The sequence below is a fragment of the Botryllus schlosseri genome, chromosome 16, assembly GCF_051294905.1.
Source record: "Botryllus schlosseri isolate E-star chromosome 16, Bs_hap1, whole genome shotgun sequence".
Lineage (NCBI taxonomy): Eukaryota > Metazoa > Chordata > Ascidiacea > Stolidobranchia > Styelidae > Botryllus > Botryllus schlosseri.
This window is the reverse complement of record NC_137251.1, coordinates 4,629,471-4,639,678: the sequence shown is the minus strand read 5'-3', so window position 1 is coordinate 4,639,678 and position 10,208 is coordinate 4,629,471. Positions and strand designations below refer to the sequence as shown.

General features: G+C 41.1%; 1 protein-coding gene across 2 annotated transcripts in view; it reads left to right on the top strand.

The window, feature by feature from the left end:
- The first annotated feature begins 253 nt into the window (after positions 1 to 253).
- The window catches only part of LOC145458356 (E3 ubiquitin-protein ligase ubr3-like), a 36,531-nt gene continuing 26,576 nt past the window's right edge, over positions 254 to 10,208 (top strand). Inside the window, exons 1-13 of one of the 2 annotated variants that reach the window (XM_080336704.1) lie at positions 254 to 592; positions 818 to 999; positions 1,067 to 1,245; positions 1,649 to 1,793; positions 1,852 to 2,003; positions 2,799 to 2,908; positions 4,617 to 4,769; positions 5,355 to 5,433; positions 6,523 to 6,725; positions 7,753 to 7,912; positions 8,878 to 9,064; positions 9,295 to 9,362; positions 9,855 to 9,989. In XM_080336704.1, the coding sequence (XP_080192830.1) occupies positions 447 to 592; positions 818 to 999; positions 1,067 to 1,245; positions 1,649 to 1,793; positions 1,852 to 2,003; positions 2,799 to 2,908; positions 4,617 to 4,769; positions 5,355 to 5,433; positions 6,523 to 6,725; positions 7,753 to 7,912; positions 8,878 to 9,064; positions 9,295 to 9,362; positions 9,855 to 9,989 (1,899 nt within the window). In that variant the 5' untranslated portion in view covers positions 254 to 446. The remainder of the gene's footprint in view (positions 593 to 817; positions 1,000 to 1,066; positions 1,246 to 1,648; positions 1,794 to 1,851; positions 2,004 to 2,798; positions 2,909 to 4,616; positions 4,770 to 5,354; positions 5,434 to 6,522; positions 6,726 to 7,752; positions 7,913 to 8,877; positions 9,065 to 9,294; positions 9,363 to 9,854; positions 9,990 to 10,208) is intronic. The other variant, XM_080336703.1, reaches the window with a different exon arrangement.

The following is a 10,208-nucleotide window of genomic DNA, read 5'->3' as shown; positions in this document are numbered from 1 at the left end:
ATGTTGAATGCTAGTTACGAAATGTATGCAGCAAGTTCTCAGGCCTAGACTCAATCGAATGGGATAAGATAAGGGATTGGAAACCCATATTCTTTTCCGTTTTCCTTCTTGCATGTAAAAGTTATGGACCGCGGCGCATTAGCCGCATTTGTTTTGCTGAACCTATAGAATACATTTTATACTGAACTTGACCAAAATAAAATTTCAAGTTCAAAGGTCATGCTGTATCAAGGTACTGAAGGTAGTTGTTATGTTTGTATCAGAAAAGTACTCAGTACTCCTCCGTCCATCCCAGGTTTTATAGTTACTTTAGTTATTGTACTCAGGCAACCGAGGAGTTGTATTGAGCTAACTGAGGGACTGAGTCCAGAAGTCTTGGGCGTGAGCAGCGAGGGGGGAACTGATATAAACTTGAAGTTTCGGGACGTTGAGCAAATTGAACAACTATGGCCTATCTGCATAAAGAACCTATTGAATCCTCCGCTGCAACGCTGAAGAGCCTGTTCCAAAGAGATCCTGCCAGCGGTCGTTTTCAAATCGGCGAACTTCTCGATCTTATGATGGAGCCTAGTCATCAGGAAAGCGTTGACAGGTACGAATTTTGTGGCATACATTCAACTTTACCAGGCTGTCGCCTGTCATATTGCCATTTCCCATTTGTTAACTAAATACCTCATTAGAATCAGTCATTGCCATCCATGAGCAATTGCCCAGAACATCGTGGATTCAATGTCAATCAAATGTGACAGTTGATGCGTATTTGGCGATTCCTAATGATACAGTAAGCTGCTGTTTGTAACCTTGATTAATCCTTCAGACGGGAAAATCTAGCCGAATGGGTGAAAGCCTTATTCACTACCGAGAAGTCATTTGAACAATTCTGTGCCAAAGTATCCACGTATGACCGGTCTCGACTTTGTGGCTGCGTGTGGACGAAAGACTTTATGGCCTACCGTTGTAAAACCTGTGCAAGTTCGCCGTGTATGTCCATCTGTGCAGGTAACCGCATTCACATACCGGTACTCAAAAATTGAAACTATCCAACTCGAGTTGATTTAATTTGCAGCTTGCTTTGAGGGAGGGGACCATGCCGGACATGAATACAGTATTTTTCGAAGCGAAGCTGGTGGAGCTTGCGATTGCGGTGATGAAAGTGTGATGAGTCGCGAAGGATTCTGTCGAAGGCACGGGCTCAATAAGGTTGTTACGGACAAAGTGCCTGATGATCTTCTCACGTTACCGAAGGTGAGAAAGCACACAGTATTCGTCTAGACTAGTTGGTTCCACAAATGCGAAGAGTATTTGTAGTAGCCTACCATCAGACATTCTATTTTTTACTAGTCAGCCCTCGAGTTAATCGGACCACAACCTGACATTTTGACCTTGCCTACTGATCCCTGTAGCATTCATTTTTGTCGCTCCGTTGTTTGATTTTTGACATTCTCCCTGCAGAATTGTAGCACTGTCATGTTAACGCTTTACACATCCGGTACTTTATTTGAGTTATTGACAGTAGCCTTATATATATGTATGGTAGCCTATAAATATTTCAGCAGTCAATATTGACTAATGTAATATGTAAATGCTTGTGGATAGAGTGTCACTTTGAAAAACTTCAGGTTATAAATATGAATACGTTATTTTCCAGTTTATCATGGAAAGGGCAGTAGTCATGCTTTTGCACAACTTGAGATTCATGGCAAAGGCGGATGTTGTCGGGGCACTGTTTTTCGTTCGGATTCCAGACCCTGTATCTGAAACTATCGATGTCCTGATAGAGGTTATCAAATGCGGTAAGTGGTTTTTTACTTGCTCCCGTTTAATATTATATTCAATTATATGATGTTATAGGATCCCTTGTCCGAAGCTGGTTGGCTGACTTGCTCCTGTCTGAGGATTATTATGAAAGCCTCAACACAAATAAACATTACGGGGGCATCATGACTGAGAGTGCGAAAAAATTTCATTCTGCATCATTGGAGTATTTAAGAGTCTCCAAGAAGGTGAATTGGTTACCCACTATTACAATGCTTTGTCGCTGCAATGTTGTGGTAAGATTTGAGAATTGTGTATGATTAGTTATTTCACGGGTGTGATTCAAGTTGATTTGCCTTTGTGTTGTAGACATTTTACTCATCAATTGGTAATTACATAGCACTTGTTTATTGTTGAATTATGACTCGATCAACACAGATATCCTCTTCAAAAGGTTATCTGTTGGCCTAGCCAAATTAGCTTATTTGTATGTGGCTTGCACTCAATTAGTGGTATGTTCATTTCTGTATGAAGAATCCAATGTACATATTTATGATTTAATTACCCAATCATAAATACAGGTTGTAATTTGACAATTATTTGAAGATGTTTGATTTCCTGGGCATTTTGGCTACTCATGGATTGAATATCATTTGACCAGCTCTAAATATGTTGTTACTTACCTATGACATTCAACAGGATACCTGAGTTTTATTTATTAATGAAGTATCAGTTGGTAATGGATCTATTGATAGGCGACCAGCTATCTTGAGGACCTAATCGTATCATACTGCCACTGTTTTCTTGACAAAATGTTTAATACTCATGTATTTTCGTGTGTCTGTGGCCTTTTCACCGCAACTATCTAATTTTTGCTCCATTACAAACTGAATAATGTGACTGTCTATAAAAATGGTCAATCATTACTTATGTTGAGTGTATGGGTTGACTATCATATATGCAGTCTCCAACCATTTTCCAGAATGGTATTGGTAGCGAGTTACACACTGCATATACTAAGGCTTCAAACACTTGTTTTTTAGAAACTTCCCAAGTGTCCAGTGCCCGAAGAGATGTTGTATATTATGGACTTCTTCGAAAGTAATCTTGTGTGTAAAAATCTGCTGCAAGAATTCACGTTCTGGTTGTGCAGGTTGGTGTGCCATTTTCTCTTTTGAGACTCGAGCTATTAAATTATGTCTTTACATATTGCCTGTTTCTGATCGAGATCGCACTGTAAGGAACAAATTATATATTTCGATCATACCATTTATGGAGTGAGATGTAAGATACAGTGTGCCAAGTCGAAAGATTATTTTCTTACCTTCACTGTCTCCACGCCATCATTTGTATTGTTGTACTAGACAACATAGCCCAGTGGCTCCCAACGTGGGCGATATCGCCGCCCAGGGGGCGATTTGGCAGTCTAGGGGGGCGAAAATAACGAAGGGGGCGAAAACGGACGAAGGGGGCGATGGCGCGTTGAAACAGCAATATTGGAGTTGAGACCGTAACTACCGCATCCCAAACTCCCCAATTGGGGGTGGGGGCCCGAACTCGAGGGGGGCCCAAAATCATTTTGTGTGCGCGATTTAATAATATCATATATTTTGATTTTGTGGTACCCGTCACCCAACAAAAATACGCATGATTTATGGAAGTGGGAGACTTCGGCGTCGATCATTACCGCGCCACGACGCACCAATAGATATGAAGTTAGAGGCCATATAACATGCGACTCTGATAAGTGTGCCAGAACGATCAGCTGCGAGAAGGCCTTGGCCGAAAAGGAATGCCCTTGTGCTGTGCTGCCAGGAAACTTTGATATACATATATGTTTAATTGTCCATAGGCGCCTCAATGGCTGGCGTCGAATGTTCCTGTCCTGGCGGCCTTAACCCTACAGGTCAAATGCCATCCCGCAAGGAAAAAATTATTTGCCAGTACAGAAATACCAATTTGAAATCATGTGCGTCTTTTAGTTTGGTACGTTTTGACGATTTCCATATCTTCTCACATAGCAGATATAGGAGGTCACGAAATAGCATGATGTAACTAAGTCAATATAACGATTCCGACCGAAGTTGTTTAATTATTATTCAGGGGTTCTACCTTTTCCAATACACCACACTCAGTTCAACCGGTAAATCTGATTACGCGAGCAGAAAGAGGATAAAAATTGATAGCGATATATATGCAATTCCCGACCATATTGACCGATTCAAACATGAGTTTATAAATTTATCGCGCTTCGCGCGATTAGGTGAAGTACGGTGACTCACCAAACAGTACATGAAATAGGGTATAGCTGATATGTAGCGACAAAAGGCCCACTGGCTGAGGGGGGTCTGCGGTTTGGCTTCTCACCCTATGTGGCCAAAGACCAATGTTTGGGGGGCTGACGAAGTGTTGTTTTTAGTTGCCCAATATTTGGGGGGCGATGATCGGTGTGGAGCTTCAAAAGGGGGCGATGAGCCGAAAAAGGTTGGGAACCACTGACATAGCCTATTATAGTTATAAAAGGAATTGAAATGCTTAATATCTCTGTAATCCCAAGAAATACCTGTACGCTGTCAGAATTTTTTGGATTGATATTCATCTCCCAAGACTAGCAGGCAATCTGGTCATGTTTTTTTAGAATTAGTTGAGTCCAAGAAGAGAGATGAACATTATAAGTATTCCCAGTTACCCAAGGCCGACTTCTGTTACATGTTACATTACCATTCCACAATGGTAAAAACTGAGCCCTTTCGCTTACTTACGAATTGTTACTAGTTCATTTTCAGTAACTTCAACTTACACCGGCTGCCTGTGCACTAGAAAAATCTGTTATTGTTGAGTTATTTGTCGTCGATTCTCAGATTCCAATTTCCCAAGACGCTCATTCTTTTCTTGCTCAATATATTGCCCGACGAGAGGATCAAACTTCAGCTCTCAAAGGCTTTCGTACATCAATACATATACATCCCTCCGTCACTGGTCGAGGCTCTGGAGGTGGAAGAATATTCCAACAGGTTAGTATATGTAACTGCTGATCCAAATACTCTGATAATACCGTGATCGGTTGTTAGATATTTTAAATTGATTATTCATAGCCAGTGTCTGATCGATATGCATTTACTGTCTGATAAATCGATTTGATGTTACACTCAATAAATACGTCACTTGCTTACTTCCAAGTAGGCCTATTTATTAGTGATTGAGAAATGTATTACGGTTCAATGACTTCGGTTTAAATACGGTTGTGTCACTCGCTGTCTGTCTGTTAATGGGTATTGACTTCGTCTTATGATGCTGTCAGTTGTATAAAGCGAAGAAAACCCAACGATTCCCCTGAGTAAGGTCATTGCGCAATTTGTATTTGACAGGCATGGAGTCGAAGGAATAATTAACTTCGAATTTTGTGATATTTTGAGGACGTCTTCTTACTGTAAGACTCTTCTTTCCTGAAACAAAGTGTATTTTAATAAAAAAGTACATATTTGACACGAATATATGTAGCAGACATGGATACAGCTCTCAAATTCCATGAGTCTGATTTTAGGAAAAAATGGCCTCATCGAGTTTAGTCTGGTAACGATCTCCCGTTATTCTTGTAGAATCGTCCATATGTCGGTGCAGTTATTCAGCAACGCCGAACTCGCGTTTTTGTTATCCAAAGAAGATCATTTACTCGAGGTGAGCTTGGCAAGCATTTTGCCACGGATTCTCAGAGGGTTACCTCTAACGAACGTCAGCCGAAAATATTTCGGGTTATTACTGTAAAAATATAGTACTCGTGGGTATATGGAAGCCTGTATTTATTACTGTAAAAATATAGTACTCGTGGGTATATGGAAGCCTGTATGTGGGCCTGCTTAAGCAGCTTCTGTAAGGGGATTTGTTTGTAGGGTTGAATAGGGGGAGAGGAGGCCAAGATGAGACACTGAGCAAGATGAGACATGCAATTTTTTCATAGAACAATTTTCTGATGGACAGATTCCTTCAATTATGTTGTTCTCGTAATGTCATTCTCTAGTCCTACCATATTAACAAGGCAAACAGATATGAGGTTGGGCAGAAAAATGCCAAAAATTATATTTTCCTAGTCTGTGTCAGCTATGTGAATTCATATTTGTAAGGATAATTGGTTTTCTATGTCGTTTAAATTCTTTTTGAAAGCGAGCTATTTCATGATTATCATATTTTATTAATGATGTTGCTAGTTGATTCATCATTTGGGATGAATTGGTGGTGTAATGAGCAAGAATCGCTTGGCGTCTCATCTTGAACACAGGTGTCTCATCTTACCTTCACCTGGGGTAAGTTAAAGACATTTGAGCAAGGATTTTTGAGGGCCAAGGAAACTATCAGCATGTTGTTCAATACAACTCAAGGCATAGTCATGAATAGTACAGATCACAGACTTTTCATTGGTACCAAAATCAATCTTCACAACTCATTACTCTTTGAGTGGCGTTGAAATATCAGCAAAGTGTCTCATCTTGGGCCTCATCTCCCCTACGTTTAGCAGTTCGTTGGAGTTGGCTATTTTGAAATTCCAGCATGCGATGATGAAGCTACAAATGGCCACAATTTTTGAATATATTTTTGGTTTCCTGATAAATGGGTATTTTGGCGGTTTCTCATGACGTTTTCACTCACAAAATTGATGCAGAAGTACCCCCAAACTATTTTCTACTATGCAAAAGAGAAAAACATAACCACTCAAGTAGTAGGCCTACAGTAGTACATCCTTCGCTTACCTCCTTCCATGATTCGTCGTAGATTTTCGTGATGGCTCTGGACTTCATGGTCACAAAAACGCTTGTGGATTCGAAGACGTCGGAATCCGATTTTCATCAAGTGGTCCACATGTCCGGGTCGGGCATGCTCAACAACGCTTACTGGGCCGTCGTCTCGGACTTTATCAACTGTTTGGGACATCGCGATGTCGCCGAGTTGTTTTTGAGCAACGAAGTTGTATTAAGGTGAGTCGGCGGACGATAAGTTTCAAGACGGGATGAGTTTTACGACCGATGATAGAACATGTTTCAATGAGCTGTTACTTTGCTATTTACATGTAATTAAGTCACATTTTGATTCATTTTGGATACATAGGAAAGCCCCAAGTCCTTTTCTTTGTAAGTTGAGTTTTTTCCATTCAGGTGTTGTCGTGGGTCCGTGGACATATGAGCATGTGGGTTAAATTACGGGTTAGGGGTGGGTTAGGGTTGAATTTAGGCTTGGATTGGGGTAAGGCTTGGGGTTAGGATATATGTAGCAGTTAATTTCAGGGTTATGTTTCTGGTTAGGGTTAGTTTTGGGGTTATAAAGTCACATGCTGAAGTGACGCATGCTAAAGTGTCTCGTGCTCAACTGACGTTTTCCATTGTGTCGCATGCTCGTATGTCGGGCAACCGCTGTCGAGATGGGTAGGTGATCCATATTATAGTTTTATGCAGCACAAGTTTTTCACGATTTTGATTTTTGAAAATAGAAAGTAGCTCTGAGATTAGTTTGTGTTGGTCTCTTTTATGAGTGATGCTGTCATGAAATGGCCTATATCAAGGTAAGTATATATATTTTCAGAGATTCAACTGGCTGTCCTGTCCTTGATAATTTTATGCTCTTCCCGTAGATAATAATGTGCAATCTCAAAAATAGGCGCTTCTGCTTAGCGGCTAGCCCCTCAATCAAATCTGCTTTTTAAAACTACTTACTCAGTTGCTCTTCAGACCTTTCATAATACTACTTCCACTTGAAGTAGTTTGGCATGTCTCTGAAATTTCTACTAGTACTTCCGCGTCTACTCAAGTAGCAACGTTATTACTTGAACAGCCCCTAGGAAACAACCCCACTTAACTGTCCAGACTCAGACTTGGGACTGGCTTTTCAATATATTTAGTTCGTCATCTGCTTGGTTTTAGTATGATGGTCGCAGATGGCATTGGCCTACCCAAGCTCACTAAAACCCTTGCTTTACAATTTCCGAATTGTTCTTTTTCAATGCTTTAGGATTTGGATGCGGGTTTTGACTTGCTTCAGCGCGATGGACCACGTGACGCGTCACATCGATTTCCACGTGGAGTACGACCATGAAAACGCGCTGCTTGGCTTCTACACGGAGCGGGAGGCATGCGCCGGCCCGCTTTGGGTGATGCTGGACGCACTTCCGGTAAGTTTTTAGTTCCGTGAGACATTGTTCCATATCGATAAATGTTGTCTGGTTTAGCTCGAGTGTGTGTGTTAGTATTGTTTGCTAGAAGCTGTCTTCAACAATATTATCATCATTAAGGACAGTGAGGTCGTGACACCTCCATTGCGGTAGCTTATTTTAATTTCTCTTATCATTGTAACTTCTCGGTTGCAACAAATTCAGGCAAATTTTTAAGTTTGGTCACGTATGGGTTGGATAAGAATCAGTCACTGTGCTCATGACGTTAGGAGATACAAGGTTTATCTGGCTCTTCCGTGCTGACCTTAACCTAGTTTCTTTGCTACTCGATGCTGTCCTAAAACTATATGCGTTGTGAGATGTGTCCTTGTACTCCGAAATCTGTTACGTCATAGTTTGTTTAAGCCTGTAATGATATCAATTGACTTGCCATGTCATTTGAATCCATATTTCCAGTGTTCCTCTTTCAAGATGTTGTTTCTGTATTCAAATCTGATCGTAACAAGAGCCTCTTGATGGTTGCTACCTGATATCTTATGACAAAACATTCTTCAATAACGTAGATACTAACGCAAGTGCATTAAGTTCTGCAAAACACCTAATACTAAGCCTATATGTGATTTGTGTCCGACTGTTGCAACTTTTGGTGATGCTGAGCCCCCAAATTTCAGAAGCCGGTAACTTGAGGGGCATCAAACCAAGCTCAACTCTATTTTGACTATTCCATGGTCAAAATATCTTAGCTAATGACTAGACTTGCGGTGTCAATCTCAAAGGATAATTCTGTTTGTAGTTTCTTGATGCGGTATTGCCAGTTCATGCAGCCCTAAAAGTAGTAGGACCCTGGTTTTTAAGAACCCCCGACCTAGCATAAACTGGAGCGCGGTTGATAAGCACGTTTCGGTATCGGATTGGCACACAATATTTTATCGGAGTCGCGAGGTTTTTCTTGCGTCTTTTTACAGGACTCGCGGACAGTTTCGCTCTCGAGGAAAGTGTTGGAGTTGTGCGTCACGAGTATCGTGGAGCTGTTGGACGCTCTGGGGGTGGGCGACAATCCAGAGTGGGAGATTCCTTTCAACGTAGTCAGTTTTCATTATCCGATTCATCGCTATTTTGCACTGTTCGCTTCCAACGCGATATCCAGACAGGGTACGTTCGATTCTTCATTTCATGACCTGTTATACAGATACAAAAAGTAATATTACCTCTGGAGACGTACAACACGTTATCATGAAATCAGTGACGCATGATGCCAGTTTCAAAATCGGTAGCTATCGAGAGATGTCCACGTGTCTCTGGGTTGCCTGATTGCTTCAACCTATGTCCGGTAGAAACCTAGCAGTACCTGCCAGTTATAAGGCGATTGTTAATTTTCTAAGGAATGAAGATACAAGATATGCAGCTTGACGAAAGATTGGCCAGGCGGCTTATGGCGCATCCTTTACGTGTATGTATCGGCTTGTATACTCTTTAACCCTACCTGTAGTGAAAATTGTCCCAGATTTTACGTTTCTGTGCACGGTACTCTATTACTAGGCCAGCACGGTGGAATTTGTGACCAACAAAACTAGTATGCTAAGTACGCAAATGTATATATACAAATTTTCTGAATACGTACATAAGTGATCTGTTGTCTGTATTCGCTTAGTAGACACCAAGATTGTTTCAATGCTTGAAAACATCTCGGATCGAAAAATATCTTGGTCATGGGCCTGAAATATGAAATTATTTGGAATGGCCTGTAACTGGCAATAATTTTCATTGTGGCCGAAAAAAATATGCATTTTAACCTTTCAGGTCAGCATTACTGCTTAATAAGCCTACTGAAGATTCTGATCACCCTGGCGCTTGATTTCCCCACCCGTAACCATTCGTGATTCATTGTAGCGATACTGTTTGAATGGTGTTGTAGTGGTATTCTTCTTCTCCGATTTTGCAGGTCATTTGTAGCATGCACGAGGTTCTATGTCAAATGTGGGTGCGAAATGGCGCCAGCATAGCAACGAGACAGCTGGCGTACAGGCAGTCGCTGTTTTGCGGATTTTTTCTCGACGCCGACTTGTTCATCCTTCAGGTCGGTTGAGTGTCCCTGTCTGAAATTATGGGAAAATTTTCATTTCTTGCGTATTTAATGACTTGAATGGGAACAATGGAGATTTAGTACCTCTGTCTGGCTTGGTGTGCAGGCATTTGCCAATCTTGTGCCTAAAGGTACTGTGATTTGATATGAATTTGATTAACTCCTATCCAAGGTATCCAAGTTTTTGCAGACTCAGTAATTCTAATTCTGATT